Raw genomic sequence first — 22,360 nt, forward strand, 5'->3', positions numbered from 1 at the left:
ATAATAAAATCTTACATATGATTGCTATTTTACAATAAAAAGAATAAGATATTAATGTAGAAGTATTATTATGGTGTTATTGTTGAAGTCAATTTGTATTCCACCGTGTTCCCGATTGACCGAACAACATGTTTCCCACCCCCACTACGTATCCGACCCAATTGTTATGCAGCAACGGGCGCGTAGTCCGGCGCGCGGGCATTGCGGCGCCGGCTATCGTGGTTCGCGACCACCTGTCGTCGCGCCATGGTTTGCGATGACGGCTTACATGCCTCATCGCCTCACCTTCGCCGAAAATCGCTACGTCGACTCGCATCCACACGTGGATTTAAACCTCGCATCACCTGGACTCTGGTTGGATACGAGTTTTTGAAGGTCTGGAGCCCTTTGCTGTTGATGCACCTAGCAAATTAGTCAAGGTCTCACATAACACCACCGTAGATGAATTAAACAAGACACTCGGCTTTGGGGAAGAATTGACACTATGGATACAAATTGGTGGAGAAAAATCCCGGCGATTGGAATTAGATGAATTTCCGTTGCGAATTCAACAACAATTTCTGGCGACTTACGGGTGGAAGTCTGAAGCACGTCGCTTGCGTTTGGCGGTAGACCCAGAACTGCGGCATTCTCTGCGATGGTGCACTGGCCCAGCAGCGAGTGCTGGAGGTGCTCTGCAATCTGGCACTGTTTACGTGTTGAAGGGGCACGTATTCCCGCAATGGAGACCACGATCTGCTCACATAATTGGTTCACGTTTACATACTTATGGTGCGTTGACTTCTTTATCGAACTTAAGAATATGTTTATGTTGGCTGTTAAGTTGTGAATATACAATGTTCCTATTTAATCTTCTAGGTGCTTCTTGGGAAATGCTAGAGCTAAGTGGCGGTACTATAGAGCTGTGCCAACCCAAATCCCAGAGAATGGTTATATGTGTGAAGCCTCGTTGTCAAGGAAACACTGTTCTGAACGATGGAGGAATGAATCACCTTTTTTTGGGCTTCAGTACTGTGTGGGAGAGAAACATGTGGTTCTGCTGGCTAAAAGAGGTAAGCATTGTAGTATACATATATATATACATATTAGATGTCTGTAGTTAAAATTGCAGAATATTTTTATTATACCTCACTATATATATTTTTTTATACATTTATATGTTATATCGATAACAGCGAATTAGAATTCAGTCTTAACAATAATAAATACTTATGACCATAATATGTGTTAGACTAATAGTTGTATAATGAGACAAGGTAGGTCTTGAAATATTTTCGAATTATGCGGCTATTAATTTCTTTTAATTAGTAAATAATTTTTTATCATTTTATTTTTCTGATAAAAAAGAAACTTTAAAATGTGTGAATTTGATGCAATATCATTATATTTCGGTGGTAAGGTTTTAGATTTATTTGAATAGATATTGGTACTTATTTGTTTAACTATATTACGAAGCAGCAATTTGCAATGTATGTTTGGTTCGAATACAAAAGTGATTAATGATGGCTGTGACATAAGAGACATAATTTTTTTGTTTTAAGTGTATTGTAAATGTTATAGACGACCTTGCTATATTTTGAGAATGTAATGGCGCTGTTCATTTATCTAAATAACGGTTATCGCTTTCTATCTAATGAGCAATTACTTTATTTGTTAGTCCTGGTAGTTAACCTAATGTAATAATAGTATAAACATAAAAACAACTGTTAGTATACCAATACTTCACAAATATAATACATAAATATTGCATTTTGATGCACCAATCTGCAACTCTGCACTTCACAGAATATCTAGTAAATTCTTAGCAGATAACTGAAAATTCTATTCCGGTACACTTCCTAAACTAACGAGCCGTTAACGTAACAGAAGCAAATTGCTAGAAATCTCCCGATTCTCGATGCTTATTAAGCTTTTGACATTTCAATGTGCAATTTCATGTCATTCAAGATAGGGTTATGAATTTGCTAACATGTACGTTATATAACATTAAAAAAATTCAATTAATTCTAACTTTGGTTGCTTTCAACGTACTAAGTCGGTAATCCTTTAATTTGCCTATCTATACACAGTTACTTATAATAGTACTAAAATTATAGTATTTGGTGAGAATTAGTTCCAAATATTTTAGGCATAAAATATATATTAAATCTCATGATGCCTTTCACATGAATCATCATAATGTTTATCGCAAACGATTAAATTTCGTCGAAGTAACAACGGCTGATTATATGGTATTGCAAATTTGTCTAATGACGAATTAATCTTTTCTCCACGAATGTGCAACTGTAATTAAAAAAAAATGATGGAAAGTCTACTGTCTCAGGTTTTATTTTAATCCAGTTATACTTAAATATGTTAGTCCTGCTGTGTTTAGACAAAATATTAAGGAATGCCACAGCATTATATATGAAAAACTAGAAAACTATCATGTAATAATATAAATCAGAACAACCATATTGAAACCAATATTTATAGTTTTTCCTATATTGTGGTAATTTCACTTTTATTAGAAACTGTAATTAATGATTAGTTTGAGTCTAGTAGTTTTTTTTTTTATTTTTGCATATATTTAATCGCAAATTAATGTCTACTGAGTGTATTAATTAGAAATTGCGCACAATACCCTAAGAGAAAAGTCACGGTCGAGGTGTCCAGATTACGGGCATGACTCGCGCGACAGCACTCAGGACAGTCTGTTGCCGTCACCGACACTAGCAAAAAGTCATTCCAAACGGTCGCACATCATATTCCGGTTTTAAATTCTGTACTTAAGAGCTAAATAGTAAAAAAAAAATACTTTATGTTGAGTTAATAAAAACAGTGATGAATATTGCACAAAAGATTGTTGGGGCAAATAAACAAAATTTGAAAATATTAAATTTAACAATAAATGTTTCTAACATGCTTGATTCTTTTTTTAACAATACATCAACAATGACATTTAAATACTATTTATGCAAGCTACAAGTTCGTGATCAGAATAACGTAATCGCAGACAGGAATTTTGTAGTCTTTGGGAATAGTAATGCTTGAAGGAGTTCGTCGGCCTCACCATGGTTATAAACCGAAACCAACGGATAAGTGATTTTCAGTTAGGTATAGTTGTATTTAAAAATATCGTTTTTATAGCTTTGGATTAGTAATTATACTAAAATATGAAAACATTAATAGTATGATGGTGAGTGTTGTGAACGATGTGAAAGTGAAAATAATCGGATAAAAATGACGGACGAAGACTTGGATAGCTTGGATGTGTTTAATCAACAAAATGAGGATTACTTTCTTGATAGTTTGGAGCCGACTATGCTACAGGAGAAATTCGAAGAGACGGTGTGTAAAAAAACAAAAGTCTATTAAATAAGTTAATAAATTAAGTCCGCGATATTCACATGATTATCATGTTTTATTATAATCTTACTTATTGTTCTGATGTAATAATCAACATAAAATTATTTAATTAATCTATTACCTTACAATATAAGCATAATGTATAAGTTAAGTCTTCATATTTTTTTAAAATACATATATATATAATTGACACAAGTATCGTAGGCGATCAACATGATATATTTTTTATATAATTTGGAACATTGTATAAAAAGAACAATTTGTTATATTTTAACAAAACGCATAACATAAAATTATCAAACAAGTTTTTTTAAATATACGACAGCGGTGGTAAACATGCTTACAATGGTTGGTGGTAATTACCACATAAGGTACATAAAATTCTTAAATCTAGTATAATTTTCCTGTTAACTTACAAAATTACTACACTAAATTAAATGCGGTTATCACAGTTATATTCCTAAAGGTCTTATTTAAAATATGGTATAGGTACACTTTATCCTCCATCTAGAAGTAGTTCATTATTCATTAGTTTGTTCACTTCTGAAATTTACTCGTACGAACTAGTAGTCAAAAAGCTAATAGCAAATATAATTCTATTCTAATTTATAAGTATATATTATAAATTGATATATAGGTTGATTTTATGCCTATTTTTGAAAATAATTGATTAGTTTTTGTTTGCGGCTTAAAAATATTATCACTAATGCATTTTTTCAGGCTATTCAAAGTACTCAACCTCCTAATGTATTGGATCTCAGTGGCGGCGGGCGCGCTTCCCTTAGCGTCGCCCTCGCTCAGCACACCGCTGGTGCTTTTACGGTGCGAGTGCTACGGCTCCGACAGAACGCGCTTAGGGTGCTGCCCCCACAAGTGTGGAGCTTGCACTCACTAACACATCTCGATATCACCGATAATAGAATTAGAGAACTACCCGAAGAAATGTGCCAGTTAACGCAGTAAGTTAATATCAATTTATTACTATGACATAATAGGAACAGAATATTAAAATATACTATCATAATTTAAAATATGTGATTTCAAGAATAATAAAAAAATATATAATTATCATGTTGAGCGTTAAAAGTAAATAAAACTGTCCAGTGATTTTATTTGTTGTAGTGTTGCGAATTGCTGATTTGTTATTTTATTGAAGAACAAAAAGAGTCGATTTTATAATAACAGTGCCTCCTTCTTGAAGTCACTTCAAACTGAACACAGTTTTCATTACTGTACGAATATGACATTTTGTTAAGGACTAAAATAAAAATAATGTAATAATTTGACCAAAAAGAGCCCATTTACGAATTATAATATAGTTTTAATAATGAAGCAAATTCTAGGAAATGGGAAAAATAAGTTTTTAATTATTTCATACAACATTTGGCCAGACAGTTGGGGGGAAGGAATTATTAGTAATGCGAACTACCAGACCCATTGCTAGCAATACACCCTGTCCGATCGACTTCCACGTTGTCCCTTCTGGAAATTATCGTGATGAATTCTAGGTTTAACTGACCTGCTCATCATATCTTTTCATTTTTACCTATCTTTCTACACTGGTGCCCCGCCAGAGTATACTGTTAACGCAGGCGAGTTTACCATTCCATTATTATCCATTAAAAACAAAAACAGATGGTTATACGTTGAGTGACTATTTGGCTATTTATAAAAAAAATTTGCATGCAAAAATATTTGTATCGAGCAGAACATATATACCTAAACTTCATATTTTACGTTTTTTATAAAATACTAGCATCCAGTGTATATCTCTAATATAATTTTATTATAGAGCAAATCATGGCTGATGCTACATGTAAATCTAGGTAAAATTAGTACAAATTTAATTTTAGTTCTAAATTTAAGTTTGTATTTTAAGCTTGTTACAAAATACAAACAAACTTGACTTCTTTAATATAATTTTGGGAGCTATTATTAGCTGTGGCTAACTATAATTAGTTAATTTTTTTTTATTGAACTTTAAGATTTCATTTTCACTTTCATATTCACAAAGAGTAACAGAACTTGTTTGCAAGTGTTTTGAACCGGACCAATGTGAATGAACTGAGGCTATTATTGCCCAATTAATTGTGTTGATGGGCTGGGAATATGTTATAAGAAAAATTTACTGCATAATCTACGAGTTCTTTATCATCATAATTTCTTTATAAGAAAACTTGATAAATAATAAAACTCAGAATAATGCATCACGTTACATATATATAGATTAATATACATATATGTGTGTGTAACGTGATTTAGCATATTTTATAGAAATTGATATAAATTCCTAATTGTTAGGTGATTATAAATATATAAAAAAAATAATGCCACAATATTGCATCCTGAGAATACACGAGTAGTATCAAATTTTAAGCGTGAATTTAATGTGTGCAAATACAACTGCTTTACGTTTGAAACACGAATGGTAAATATTGCATCATGAGAATACACGAGTAGTATCAAATTTTAAGCGTGAATTTAATGTGTGAAGTAGTTGGGGCATCTATATATCCGAATGTCTATATGTTTAAACTTTCAAACGACTTTACACATTTTTGCATACTTCAGTGTGTTAGATTAAGACTAGTGACAGTAGAAACATATTTATTTCTAATAAGAAACTTTTGAAAGAAAGCGATGTTTTGTGCAATGCATTACAGAAATTCAGATACTATTTAATATTAATTTTGTCACACGCAAATATTTTAGCAGAACAAAATCTATTTGTTAGCAATATACCCTTCTGTTAGATTAATCGTAACGCTAAAAACCGTCGTGGTTAATTCCTGGTGAATTAGTCGAGATAAGCCAACTAATCAGACTTCATATTCACTTCTATACTTACCTCATTTACTGGTACCCCATTAGTGCTCTACTTCATTAAAAAAAATATAATATACCTAAGTTTATTTATGTAAATTTTTTTTTATACAACTTAGAATGGCAAACAAGTTGACGGCCCACCTGATGGAAAGTGGTAACCGTCGCCTATAGACATGAGCAGTACCATGGACATAACAGAGTATACTGTTTCGCCCATGATACCCCCCATGCGTTACCATTCCTAAGAACTCAGGTATTATTCCTCTGTACCCTGTAAATTCACGCCATATCCCACCCTTCAAACCGAAACACAGCCATGCAAACACAATTGCTTCACGGTAGAAAGACGAATGGGGCAGACGTACCCAAGCAATCGACTTTTGTACAGTCTCCCTCTAGATTGATGTGATTGTCAGGTCAAGAAAAATATGTAGAATAAGTAGTTTCCAGAATGAATTGAGCATTCACGACAGAGCTCGGTATGTGCGGGGCCCGCTCGGTAACGCACGGGTGGTGGACCGTGACGTTTTGCACCTCTAGTGCTCTCTTAGCCTTCGGACATCGAAGCATCGCTGCGCCACTTTGATGTTAAGATTTATTAATAGGTATCACAAAACAATATTATTTAAGTAACCACCAGTATCTGTATCCTACGTACAATTTACGAGATAAATTATAATTCGATTAATATCATATCTTTATAATTTTTGACATATTTTATATCAACATAGAATATAAAACACCAAATGTTATATTATTTAAATTAAAAAACATTCACCATTTTGTTTCTTAGCTAAATTATTGCTAAATATATAGGTACCAGTTTTTGCCCGCAACTTGTGGTATTAGATTTCACGCGGGAATTGCTAGCTTTTATCCGCGACTTCGTCCACGGATATGTTCACTGACTGGGATAAAAAATAGCATATCTCCATCTAGATATAATACATGGATATCCAAAATTTTATAGTAATTGGTATAAAGCGTTAAATTGCAACTCCCTATTTTATATCTTTTGTCCTCCTTACCTTTTTAGAAGAATGGTTTTTCAAAAATAATAAAATACTTAACAGAAGACTGAATTTAAAACTTCACCTTCTAAACTTGAAATTCACAAATTTAAATACAAATTTTCATCTAAAACAAACCAACCCTATATCATCCCTTTAGGGGTACAATTTCCAAAAACTGCTGAAAAACGTTTTGTTCTAATTAAAACCCTAAGACTAACTTTAACACTTCTAACTGCAAAAATAACATAATTTCTATACAAATTTTCATTCCTTATTTCACTCCTTTAGAGGTGAACTTTCCAAATATGTTGAAAAATATTTTATTTCTAATCAGAAATCTAAAATTAAAGTTTTGTATTTCTAGTTTCAATTATAATAGGAATTCTATACAAACTTTCATCTCTTATTTAATCCCTTACAAGTGAATTCTTCAAAAGCCAATAAACATATTAATTTTTGTTTTGAATCAAATGTCTAAATCTAATATTTCACGTGTTTAACTTCTAAAGGGATAAACAAAATCCCCTTTTAAAAAAAAACTTATTGTCCAACGTAAGGAGTTTACCTACAAAATTACAAAATTCTTTACTTACTAGTTTCGTTACGTATACGTATATACATACATATACCTGTAGGTATAGAAGAAAAAGAAGATACCATTCGACGTAGAAAAATAAACTGAATTTAATGATATATACAGCTCAATATCGGCTAAAGTGACACTTTATGGACTTTGCCTTTATAATAAGTATAATAAATTGAGATTCAGACAATTGATGTATTGGTGTGCTATTTGCACATCATTACATTATATTTTCCTTTATATTTAGCATATATTACTGTATAATTTTATGAGCCTATTATTATTTTCATTTATTTTTAGCATATGTCAGCTTGTAAAATAAATTGATTAGCGAGATATTTTAACTTACTGAAACATTAAACAATGATTAGCAGAAATTTGGTTTAGAGAAATGGCACCATAGAATCGGCCCCAATATTTAGTCTAACTGGTCATTTTAAATCAGATAGTAGTTTGATATCCTAACATATAGTTTAACAATGTAAATTATTTTAGGAATTGAATAACTGTAGGGATTAATAGCCTGAATAAAGAATAAATATTGATTCATAAATAATATAAAAGTAGATTCTGATAGTTTTAATCCTGTATAATGAAGAATGACTAATTTTTTTGTAAGTCTTTTATAGATAAAGTGGAACAATTATACGGCTAATTTTATTATAAAATAATAAAGCACTTTATAAAGACATTCAAATTTCTTAATAATAATACATTCCAATTGTTATCCAATACAAGTAGTTCTACTTAATCAATAATGCAATCACTGTTTGCCGATATATAATCTAATAACTTGATAATTTTTAATCACTGTGTTTACAACATTTTGTTAATTTATTTGTTCAAACTTTTTATAAAAATAAGCTAAAAGACTTCATTCACTTTATCTTTCTTGCATAAGACCTTAGATGCCAGAGAATATGGAAAGTTGTTGGAATTACAATAAGTTTGAACATTCGGAATGTATTTGAAATTGTAATTTCACTAAAAAGCTAAATATATAATTTTCTTCAATAATATTTCCCTTGCAGGTTTTGTGGTTGAACGAACTTTTGAAATTTGATGTAGGTACAAGGTTTGAGGAATAAAGTATTGTACATTACTCCGTATTTTAGGAGAGGTATACTGTGTTTATGTACCAAAGTACTTAATAGTATAGTTTAAGTTTAGAAAGTAAAGATAAAAAAAATAAAGTTTATATGTAGGAATATGTGGTAATCTGTAATTATCTAAATTTTTGAATCATTCGTGGCGAAGCAGGTCCATAAGCTGCTTTCAGTCACATTAAATCAAGTCGACGTCACCAGGTTACTGAACAATATTACCACCTGGAAGAAAAGCCTGGCCGAAGTGCAATTTAGGTTGAAAGCATTGTAAACTACCATTATGGAACTGCGAACCGAAGTTGGTTATTTAATCAACATCAATTCAGTAAGTAGGTTGCCTGAGGTATCCAACGTAAACACGGAACGTGAAGTGCAAAATGCATTTATTGGCAGTTTTGACCACGTGCCGGTAGATGACACCGCATCCGATGCTTCGCTCTCCGCCCTTCATACCTTCACTATTCTAGATGATAGTAGATACGTCTACCCTCCAACATGCACATAAACTGTACGCCACTGCTCCTCCAAATAAGGGGCCAACTAGAGAAAAAAAGAGTCATTGCAATCCAGTTTGCAAGACTGAGTTACCGAGTATATCAGTTCAAGTTTCCACTCGGGTAGAGAAGTGCAATTTGGAAGGCTTCACGTAAGTGGAAAGAAGCAAGAAGAAAAAAAAGCTTAGTTCTTGCAATCACTGCGGTACTGTATTGACAAAACTTGGTTAATTTCGTCCTGCAACACGTATAACGTATGACCTATGTGCTCCGATTCTACAAAAGTTGAGGAGAATGTAGAGTACATCAGAGTGAAGTTTAACTTCATCTTAAAAATCGAGCATGTAGAATCTTGCCACAGTATTATTTTTTAATTATTTATGATTGGAATGCCGATGGACCGTCTCTGATAATGGAAGAATTTTGGCTGAAAGGTGTTATTTTCCAGCGCTTTCGTAGATGGTCACCTAATACGGTACACAGTCACCGACACAACGTTTGAAGAATATTATATATTTTTTTATATTCTTAATATGTATGTTGGACTATGTTTATGAACTTATTTCTTGAAATAAAGAAATAAATAACAAAAAAGTAAAAACAAATGTTACAAATTTTTTTTTCTTGGTAGGTTAATAGTATTTTTCAGTTTAGAATGATTGTTTCTGTTCATTGACAGTTTCTTTTAATAACATATCATTTACTAGGTCATGATGGTTGTCGATAGGCGTTTTGTTTCCGTTGTGTGTCAATTTCTTAAGTGAGTGCTTGCATACATAGTTTGCTGCGCCCGCTGGGTAGGTGCAAACTATCTACATCTGTGCGGCAGAGCGTGTGCGTTACGTTCACTTCGCTTTGCTACGTGCAACCCCTATTAGCTAACCTCGCTTGTGTCCATGTACTTAGTTATTGGTTAACATAATAAATGTTCCTGACATCTACATTAATTATGATTTGCAGTAAGTAATGGATCATTTTTTAAGGTATTTTTATGATCTATAGTTTTTAGGTGCCAACATCTAATAATATAGATTATAAATTATACAATGTTTAAATAAATCTGCCTATCAATAATAATAAAAAATCATAGAAGAAATATAGTACCTACTATTCACTGTTAAAATCTGCTGTAAGATACTTTTTAAACGAAAGACATAGCTTTTATTTTTGTTTATTATAATAAGCAATAAAAGTTTATATTATCCTTTATAATATCATTATATTAATACATATAAAATGATCTAAATACCTAATCTGATCAAAGATATAATTACGTTGTATTCTATAGTACAAGTATAAACAGTAGATCCATACACGTTCTCTTTATTGTTTACAGACATAAAGTACGGAAGCCATAAAGGATTTGCTAATAACTCATTAAAGCTACCTCTTTGATATAATCAGATAATAACTCAAACTAATCTTCCACTAACTTTCAAGGATTTCTACAAATATTTATAGTATTTATGTAAGATAAATACTGTGTACATGAAAAAATTAATAAAGAGGAAATGACTTATTTAAGTAGATACGAAATTTTTCAGTGGGATATATTATAATGTAATTAAATTCATTCTATTTTCAAATATTTAAATTAGTAACGGCAATAAAGATATACCTACCAATAAAAATCATCTTCAAGCTTATATACAGTTATGTATGTACATTGAGACGTAACATTATAGGCACTAGATATATAAATAAATTATAATTCAAAATTACCATATCAATTTCTAGTCTGATAAAAATAGTAAGTAGGTACAAAATCTTTTATTGTTAAGTAGTGTAAATTCTACTAACATTATAAATGTGAAAATTATTAAAGATGTTTGAATATTTGTTACTCAATGAACGAATTTGTATGAAAGGTTCACAAATTGGCCATATCTTGGAATAACATATAGCACAGTTTTTATTCAACTTAAATCACGGGCTAAACTGCGAGCTACAACTAGCAAAATAATAAATATCTGAGATCATAGAGGCATTACCATGACACATCGCTGAATAGTAATTTTTGTGACACACGGTGTACTTCCAATCCGTCAGCTTGTTTTTCCTTATACAAACTTAGTAGATACAAAAGCATGTTGAAAGATTTTCGAAAGGGAAACCATCAGCAATAAATAAGACAATTCATGGTTATAAATGGTATTGCATAGATAGATTGTTTCATAGATAAAGTCTAACAACAATGTGTATGTAACACCAATGGATCGCAGAGGATTGCGCCCAAGAAGCGGGCGCAGTGGGGCGGCGCCGGCGCATGCTCCGTGGTCAGTCCGCGTATCCACTTGGATTGTATTACTTGTGTTAAAATTTTCATAAAAATAAAGTTATATTGCATTTGGGATTCTTGTGCCTCATTTGAAAATATATTTACGAGAGAGTAATTTTTGTGTCAGTGATGGATTATACTTAAATGTGGATAAAGTGTTTGGACTTCTGAAAGTACCCACTGGATGTGTTTGTAAATATTATGTATAAATATCTTCCAATATAAGTTTGGTGAGTGTGTCATATTTTGTAAAGATTTTTTTATTCTTTAGATTAATTTTTATATCGAAATTATCTATTATAAAATTATAACGAAACATCTCATACTTGGATTCATATAGGCTAAACTCTAAAGTTCATTTACATACAAATAAATTTAGTAGAAAAATTCTATATTTATATAATTACCATCAGACGGGCTGTATGCTTGTTTGCTAACTTTGTGGTATAAAAAAGACTAATATGTAGAGTAAAGCTTAGATAGATAGATAGATAGATAGAAAGAAACTCTTTATTGTTTCCTCCAAAAGATTACAATAGTAAACTTATTATAATTATAAACAATTACTTGCTAAAGCTTACTTAATGGAATTATATTTTTTCTGAGTTAGACCCTTGTTACATTAAAAATATAATTAAAAACAACTTGATATCATGAACTTTTCCAACAATCTATATTTTACTAAAATCTCATAACAGAAATTGCAAATTAAATATTTAATATTTCATTATTCTTGTAATTTTTATATAGAGCAATATCAAGAGTAAAAAGTTATGTTATTTGGTGTTATTTTTTAAATATATTTATTTGTATTCTGTTATTTTCTACGAATAAATAAATTGATAAATCGCACGGCTCTCGTGAATAATCGTACTCATGAATAAGGCACCTATACAATACGAAACTAGTAGAGCAACCCCGAATTTAAATAGGTACATGTGTAAAATCAATAGAATTACTATTCTATTGATTTTACACATGTACCTATTTACTATTCTATTCTACTAATACTTATTATAAACTAGCAATCTGACTTGATTTCGCACGAGTAGACAGAATTTTCGAAAATCAATACATATAATAAAAAAGTTTCAACTAATTCAACTGATTGGTTATTTTATAGCATTTTACATGTGATTCTTTAGATTGATATAACTTTTTTATTTATGTACCGATTGAAATAAAACAAACATTAAATGTTAAGTGGCAAACCGAACATATTAATGAAAACCGCAATCAAATCGGTTAAATCGTTTCCGAGATTAACGTGCACAAACGTACAGATATTTTGGGTTGTATTGCGTTCATAAAATATATAATAACTTTTCTTATATATATTCTATGGTACATACAGCAACCAATTACGATTTTGTTATATGATTAATGTGAAAGTTTGTAAACATGTTTATATGTTTGTTTCTCCTGACTGAAATGAGGTTTAAATGAAATTTAGTATATGGATAGGTTATATAAAACTTAACATAGAATACTTTATATACAGATGCATACGAGCAGAGCCGCGAGAAATAGCTAGCATTAACATAAAAATAAAAAAGATACAATTACGACACAATACGGCAGATACATCACTATTTACGTTATAAGTGGAAATTTATCTCAATTTAAGACGCTTACCTAATCAAGGTATGAGCAAATATTATTAAAACAAGGTTAATACATCAATGATATGACTTTCTAAACTTATACCGACTAATATGGAATATTATTTCTTTTTTTTTTTAAATAAGTAGATACTTACATACTTTTAATTTCAACCGACACGGTTCATGATCTTGTGGGCCGCGTATTAACATACGGCCAGTCTCCTCTAGAGAACTATGAATCTTCAAAACCCCATTGTGTTAAATAAAACTTACGCAACAAACACTTTACAGTTACTCCAACTGTAGTAAGTAGTAGATATAATGATTATTTGAATTGTTACTTATCTTACACATAATATCTAAATTGTTTTGTATTAAAATTATTATTTTCTAATGCCATTCGATGTCCGTAATTGTTGCCAAAATTGTAAACATCTTAACAACTAGTTAATATCCAACTATTGAGTATCCTAATTTCACTCCATAAAAGAAGAATATTAGTGTCCCTTTATCATGGTAGTGTTGGCGTACGCTTGGTTTTATTTAGACAATTTTATTTTCTAGATATATTAATTAGGCATACGATTGAACTATATACGAAATTTCATTTTAAAGATAGTTATCTAGATGTTTATCATTAAAGCGTAATTGAATAACAAACATACACAAGATTATTACAAATACAAGCAAGGTAACATAAGAAGTAAGCTAAGTGAATTTATATAAATTTATTTGCTCAATTTATTGTTAAGAATTTAACTTCTTCATAGATTAATTTCTATGTAATTTTTAAACATTTTTTTTGGAATTATAATCAAAATGATTGATTATAATTTAGTAATTATTTCCATAGTAATTGCGATTTACCCGAATAGTTCTGATATTGAAAATTTAAAATAATCCAAACAAGCTTAGTTTATTCAATTCACTTTTTATTACATACTAGAGGCCCGTCCCGGCGTCGCACGGATGAACATTTTTACATTTTAAAAAGTGGCCATTAAGGCTGCACACGCGACGGAAGCTTAAAAATGGAGTAACTTCTGCCGTTTTCCCAACATTTCCCTTCACTGCTCTGCTCCTATTGATCGTAGCGTGATAAAAAGTATATTATAACCTGCCCAGGAGTATGAAGAATACCATAGTATGAAGAGTACCAAGTTTCGTTAAAATCCTTCGAATAGTTTTTGTTTCTATAACGAACATACAGACAGACAAAAATTTTACTGATTGCATTTTTGACATCAGTATTGATCACTAATTATCCCCTGATAGTTATTTTGGAAATATATTTCATGTACAAAATTGACCTTTCTACAGATTTATTATAAGTATACATTTTATATACTGTTCCTTAATTTAATTATGTTATACTCTAGCTATTAGTATTCTATATTAAATGTAGAATATAATTTATATTTTTTTTTTTACAAATATGTTATGTTTTATCTTGTACGAATATTAAATATAATTGTTTATTAACTGTTATATTTGACACAGTTCATTATATTAGCAGCCAACGTTGCATATTTATACTATCTCTACTACACGCTTTGATGTAGCAATGAATTCTTTCCTTTAATATTTTTTAATACGCAAATTAATATACTGTCCTATCCTGTGCCATAGTTTGTACATTATGTAAATATTTTGTAGGACATCTCCATATATCAGTAGGATTCTCGTGTAACGCGCTTGTACAAGCCCGTATAACACATTATGTACAAATGATTCACATTTAACTTTTCTTGTTAAAGGGGGTTAAAATCGAATATTAAGAAAATCCTATGTTACAAACGAAATATATGTGTTTTACTAAAATCTAATTAAAAACATTTTAAATAAAAAACGTATGCATGTGTAACTAAAAAACAGTTTTTTCAAATAAATTAATAATTAACAGTTTTATTACATGTTTATTCGCTGTCGGCGTTATCTGAAATAACGTTCCACCGACATCTTTTTTTTAATAGAATGTTCAAATCCCTGCGTTATATGGGAGAATACCCGTGTTATACGAGGGATTAAAATCGCGTAATATGAAAATGCGTTATAAGAGTACCGTGTTATAGGGGGATTTCTGTACTACACTACAAGTAACAGTACATCTTTTATGTAATAAATTTTGAACTGATAAAAATATTTACTAATTTGGTTTCAGGTTGGAAGAATTATATGTAAGCGAAAACGAGTTGATAACACTAGATTGCATCCTGAAACTACCGCGGCTACGGATCCTCGTAGCTGATCACAACTTGATTACTACTTTTGGAGTTAGTATTACTCGTAAATAGTTCTACAACACAATATATATTTAACCATATAATTGAACAATTGGCAATTACTGTTTTTATTTTATATCACAAACGTGGCAAACAAGCATATACCTCGTCTGATGGTAAACGGTTACTCTAACCTATGGACGCTTGCAACGCTAGAACTGTCGCATATCACAATGAAGAAACCTTAATACTTATACCCTTTTTAAAAAATACCATGCGGATTCTAGATCTATATTGTCAGAGAAATATTATTTATATATAATAATTATATTATGTGTAATAATCTTCTACTTTTTGAAAAAAAAATTTACAATTAAATAAAATATAATATTTAGACTTTCTTTTCGGATAATAAACTCGTTTTAGTTTGAATTAATTTTTATCTCAAAAAAAAAAAAACAAAAATTTATATGTAGATTATTTTATGTACGAAACTTTTGACATATAAATTCCACTCACATTTAACACACTGAAGTCAATGAATAGTGTCTATACCTAAAGTACAGTAGAATAAAAAATATGTGTATAAAAAATTTCAGTCTAATAACGTACAAATGGGTCTTGAGGAAGAAAATAAGACTGAATATCGCGCTCCACTCACCAGCGTAGACCTTCGCCACAACAAATTGAAAGGAAGCATTATACTTGGCAACTATGAAGTAAGTTCCGTTTAATATAATGATAATTTTGTTTATTTATATACAAAGCCACGCAATTTATTAACATTGAAAACGTCATTGGTTAGTTAAATTTTTAAGTTTATAGAATTTATCTTGAAATCATATTAAATACACGGTTCTTATCGGCTACTTCTCGTTATTCTTTAATTTACAATGAATTACTTTGGGTAACTCTGTCATATTTGTGTTTCTACCATGAAGCTGTTATTATTGTATGTATTTCGATTTGAGAAGTGGGATATGGCCATGAAATTACAGAGTACAGAGGCATAACACCTTATTCCTCAGGAATGGCAACGCTTTAAGGGCATTATAGCTGACACAGTACACTCTGGATATAATCCATAGTACTGTCAATGTCAATAGATGACAGTTGCCCTTTTCCATGAGTCCATCAATTTCCTATTCTATAATTTTATTAAAAAAAAAATTAACGAAATATTATAATTTTTGTTAGTATTTATATAAATACTTATTTTATCACATCAAAATTAGATTTTGACTAAATTTGAGACCAACACGAAAGCAAATCCTTTTGATTGCAAAACTAAAATCCAAATCGGTTCAATATTGGTCCCTTACATATGAAGAGAGGTTAAAAAGGAAACTATACTTTTAATTGTATTTTCTTGTATTTCTACTATTTCACTATTTAAAAGTAGGTGAAATGGAATGATCACAAAACTGTTTAAATAAATGTTTTAAAAAATGTAAATAATTCAATCGTTCAGATTTATGTTTTGGTTTATAAGTAATGAATATACGTCAGTTTTAATTTATATTGATTGATTTAGATGAATAATGTAATAGTATATATGTTTGAATTTTTTACTAATAATTCAGAATAATAATTCATCGTGATAGACTAGCAAACCATTCTTATAAAATTTGTTAATCTTATTCATAATCTCCAGCTGTTCCAAACAGTCACTATTTACCGACATTTTTAATTTTACATATTGTATGTACAAATGGTCCAAGTTTAATTTAATATCTTCTTAATTAATTATTTTAATGTTTTAATTTTATTTTTTTACTTCTTTTTACAATTACTATTTTATTGTTATTTATAAATAAAATATAATAACATAATTCACACTAAATAAATTAATCCGTATAGTAATCGAACTTTCAATTATTCCAGCACTTGGTATCCTTGGATGTTTCACACAATGCCGTAGAAGTGTTGGTAGTGTCAGCATTACGAGGCCTTCGAGAGTTGTACGCTGCACACAATGCCCTTCAGCACTTAGCACTACATGGTGCTTCATTGCGTATATTGCGAGCACCACATAACCGTAAGTAAAATGTTGTGAATATTTATATAGATATTTTAAAAATTTTGCCTAAGTAAAAAATTGCCAAATAAAAGATGTCGGCCAATTTTTTCCAAGTTACCACTACGCTGTACCTATTCAGACGTTTTAGCCACCGACAAAATGTAACGACGTCCGTTATAGCTTTACTTCCACACGAACTAATACCTTATTAGTTAGTCGGAACATTCGGAATTTTCCAGCTGTAGTAATAAATATATCCCAGTGCCTACCAATATTTCAAATGTGAAGGTGTGATTAAATTTCTTCAAGTTTAGTAATATACTTAATATTTCACACATTCCATAAGATACGATAACAATTTATAAGTGTAACGTATTCTTTCTTATTTGGTATATATAATAATTGGATTATTTAGGGCATTGTTTCTCAACTATTTTTATGTTGTGACCCACGACAAAAACAAAAGCAACCAAAAACTTAAATAAAAAGTCTGGCGACCCCGTTACTATAGATTATAATATAATTCTTATTAATAGTTTCACTAATTAGTAATAGATAAATATAATGAAAACAAAGTCCTACCCTTGTATCGACTACTACCCCACCACTACCTTAACAATAAATGGTAACTAGTGACGACCAAAAAAATAAAAAAAATTGAATAAAATTGGTAGTCCAATGATTTGGATATTCATTCGAATAATCGGAATCAATTGCACAGTCAAATAACTAGCAGTCGTGTTAGTAAAGTCGCGCATCACTACTTTAAACGAATCTTTTTATATCTTATTATTTTTCATCAGCCTGCAACCCCTTTAATAACAAACGCGGACCCCCTCCTGGGGTTCATTAACCTCCCGGTTGAAAAACAATGATTTAGAGAAATTTCTCTTTTCTATTACTATTATTATAATATAAAATTTTCCTCAATTAAATTACATAACTACATATCAATAATCAATAATTATACTATAACTACATATAAATATACTATAACTACATATCATATAAATGCAATCCTTTTTATTTTCAGAAATAGAAACGCTGACATCTACAGTACCGCCCATAAATTTAATAGAATTGGATGTATCCCACAATAAATTAACTTCACTTCCACACTGGCTGAGTGGTTGCTCAGATTTAACAACACTTTATGCAAACAACAATCAGCTAACTTCGCTCCCAGAACATTTATTTTGCAGTGAACTTTCCAGCCTCAGTAAACTACATTTAGCGCATAATAAAATATCCAATATTCCATCGATGCCAAGATTAAGAGCTCCATTAAAAGAATTATTACTTCATGATAACTGTATACAAGCACTACCAGAAAACTTTTTTTCAGTTTGTGACAGACTGCATATATTGAATCTATCTAACAACAGATTGAATCGGTTACCTCATGCTAGAGGCCCATCATCGCATTGTCTGGAACGTCTTTATCTAACGGCGAATTGTCTAACTGATGATGTTGCTGATGTTATTATTGCATTTCGTGGATTAAAAATATTACACATAGCGTACAATTGTTTGACAAATTTACCTGATAGTTGTATTAATTTTTGGCCTGAAATTGAAGAACTTGTTCTATCTGGGAATTCTTTTTCGAGACTACCAGAAAATTTGCCGCAACTGAATAATATCAGAATTGTGCGCGCTCACTCGAATAGACTAAGATCAGTACCTATGTTTGCATGCAGTGCTTCAGTGAAAATTTTGGATTTCGCACACAATGAACTTGATAGTATAGATTTAAGACTACTAGCCCCAAAACAATTAAAGTTCCTCGATATTTCATGTAATAAAAAATTGCAGATAGATCCCTCGCAATTTAATGTATATAGGTGTCAAAGACCTTTGAGTCTGGTTGATGTTACAGGTAGAAATGCATTACCTTATACACAAAAAAGTGGTTATCATGAAGAGTTAAGTGGTTCAACCCCATGGACTACTGGGTTCTCAGAATGCCCTAATAAATCACTTCAGTTATGTTGTGCTCAAATTAGATTACCATCTTTTTGTAACAAAGAAGGTCTATTCGCTATTATTGATGGTGAAAATGACACAGAAGTACCAAAAATATTGCAAAAAAATTTACCTGGTCTTTTACTCGAAGAAAAGTCTATAAAGGAGACCGTGAACGAATACATGAAATATGTTGTCTTATCTGCACACAGGGAATTAAAAGAAAAAGGGCAAAAGAAAGGAGCCTGCTTGATAATGTGTCATTTAACACCAATGTCCTTGCCAGAAAATGGCTTTGGGCAGATATCCAAACGATATAACTTAAAACTTGCTAATGTGGGTGATACTAAAGCTATATTGAGTAGACGAAACGGCCCCTTGAATTTAGGTATAGGAAATAATAAACGCTTAGGCTATTCTTCACGTTATCCTAATACTGTACCTGACCCTGATGTTATTCAAACAGTTATTAAAGAAGATGATGAATTTTTAATAATGGGTAATGGAAAATTTTGGAACGCTGTCAGCATAGATACTGCAGTTTCTGAAGTGAGAGCTGAACGTAATCCAGTACTTGCAGCAAAGAGATTACAAGATTTAGCACAAAGCTATGGTGTAGAGGATTGTATATCAGTTCAGGTAATACGATTTGATACTGCCCGAGCCGACGTTGATTTGCTAATGCGTGAATTAAGACAAACTATATGTAGTAGTAATAGTAGTAATAAATCTATATGTCGTCCCGATTGCTGCTGCTCTAGAATAGAAGCATGTTGCCATTCTGCAACTCCGCCCAAACCAAGTAGTGATCGATCGTCTCCCAGTGGCCAAAGTGACCGTCCTCCGAGTGAAGCAGTGAGTCATCAACATTATGCCAGCGTTAGATCACAGAACAGAGCCTCTGAACGGAGAAGTTGCCGTGGAGGAGTAGCTAGGGCAATACGTGTTCGAGTCGATGAAGATAAAGAAGATGATTCAAGAAATGATGAACTACCGTCTTCCGATGAACAATTCAAGTGTTGGGAGTATATGTTAGAACAAAATACGCAGATGTTATTTGACAAAGAATTAGATAATATTTCAAAGGGGATCAAATCCAATGTTAGTAGTTTACGAAATATAAAAGGTTTATCGGGCAGTAGTCCACAACTTCATTTATCAGGCAAACAGTCTAAGGGTGTTCCATTTTTATCGAAGCATTTCGGGAGCGCTAGATCTTTTGGAACAGCATTAAAACCTGATTTTCGTTTTGGTTCTGGTAGATTACCAAATGGAGGTCCAAATGCTGCATATTTTGGTTCATTACAACGTTTAATGCCTTATCATTTAGAATATGACTTTGCTGTGATACAAGAAAAGACAGCACAATCTCAAGACTCGTTGGATCTTGAAGGTCGGATGCAGCAGTACTGGGGAGTGGCTACGACAGAATTGTAAACATTTTTAGCTAATTAACTTTGTAAATAAAACTACAGATTATGTAGCATATTTAGTGTGTATAATTATTTATGTATAATATGTACCATTCATCTGTCGACTAGATTTTTTGCACAAAGTATTTTAATCACTATGGACTTACAGAGAACTAAAATTACTTATATTTATCACATTAATTTTATGTACAGTATTATAATACTATCTTTTGTATGTTTAAGCTTATTTTGTAATTAAAATATAATAAAAACAATGAAAACTATTTCATTTTAATATTACAAAAATTAAGATATATTCCACTAAAGAGCTTACATTTTATTTTCTACAGTACAATATTTACAGCTATGTAACTAAACTTTCTAGACATAAGGCGATAAATTTCATCAATTTTGTGTTCGAAAACCACACACATTATAATCTATTTTATTTACATGTTGTATGCCATACTGGGGACGTAACTTATATACATTATGATTTATAAGATCATAGAAAAACTATAACTATAATAATATCTACTATAATCGACATATTAAGATATTTCTACAGGGCGTAGGTAGTTGGACTCTGGGATTATATACATGTTTTATTGTAAAATACTAAAAATTAAAATATTTTTTATACCACTGAGGTGGCAAATAAGCATACGGCCCACCTGATGGTAAGCGGTTACCGTAGCCTATGAACGCCTGCAAAATCGAGGATATTACGCGCGCGTTGCCAATCAAATATCAATGGAACTTATTTATTAGATGGTAGTTAAATAAAAACGATATTAAAATAGATCCATTTTAAATTCCTTTAGACCAAGTAATTCTTAAAAAAATCTTAATTTCTTTGTTTTATTGTTTTTAAATTAAATAAATAAATAAATAAAAATATTATGGGTACATTTGTTGTGCGTCACACAATTTATTATTTGTATAAAATATTTGGGAGAATTTGTTTTAAAAACTAACCGTTCTCCATAGTATTTGGGAATTCAGACCATTCCTTGGATTTACATGTCTCTTTTTACAAAGTGATGTCTTCGTAATGATCACAGCTCACGCTTGACCACTAATTCGAGTGGTTGTGCGAGACCTTGAGGGTAGGGCGCGGGGAGCGGCGGGGGCGCGGGCTGCGCATGCGCCGGCGGTGGCCGCCGCTAGGGAAAGCCCCTCGGGGAGTAGTGGTGAGGTTCTCCAAGCCACGAGTCCGGTGACGGGGGAAAGTCGGGGTATCCACCCGCCGCTGGTGACGAAGAACTACTGAGATCCGATGCACCACCCGCGCCCGTGCCGCCTATGCCTGCCCCACTCATTGCTTGACCTATTAAAACAGAAAACAGTATTCAGTATTCGAACATTACTATTTACACAATATAAGACTTGTCATTTTTTTTAAACGGTTTTATTTATTTTTAAATAGACTTTAATTATGTTATGAAACTCTAAGTTGTAGACAAATTTAAAAAAAAAAAAAACAAAC

At 31.3% G+C, this 22,360-nt stretch overlaps 2 protein-coding genes across 3 annotated transcripts in view; one reads left to right on the forward strand and one right to left on the reverse strand.

Annotated features, from left to right (window-relative positions):
• Position 1: 1 nt before the first annotated feature.
• On the forward strand, positions 2 to 21,146 carry LOC113516797 (protein phosphatase PHLPP-like protein). The gene is given in 9 exon segments (XM_052903627.1): positions 2 to 238; positions 240 to 337; positions 340 to 771; positions 859 to 1,052; positions 4,069 to 4,307; positions 15,414 to 15,525; positions 16,074 to 16,193; positions 17,359 to 17,512; positions 18,528 to 21,146. Coding segments are annotated over 9 exon segments (3,828 nt in total). The 5' UTR covers positions 2 to 128; the 3' UTR covers positions 20,897 to 21,146.
• LOC113514635 (LIM/homeobox protein Lhx3) overlaps positions 20,936 to 22,360 on the reverse strand; it is a 60,939-nt gene continuing 59,514 nt past the window's right edge. For both annotated transcript variants that reach the window (XM_052903628.1, XM_052903629.1), the window contains one exon: positions 20,936 to 22,201. In XM_052903628.1, coding sequence (XP_052759588.1) covers positions 22,038 to 22,201 — 164 coding nt within the window. In that variant the 3' untranslated portion in view covers positions 20,936 to 22,037. The remainder of the gene's footprint in view (positions 22,202 to 22,360) is intronic.

Source organism: Galleria mellonella, unplaced genomic scaffold, assembly GCF_026898425.1.
Source record: "Galleria mellonella isolate WM207_F2 unplaced genomic scaffold, CSIRO_AGI_GalMel_v1 utg143, whole genome shotgun sequence".
NCBI classification, from domain to species: domain Eukaryota; kingdom Metazoa; phylum Arthropoda; class Insecta; order Lepidoptera; family Pyralidae; genus Galleria; species Galleria mellonella.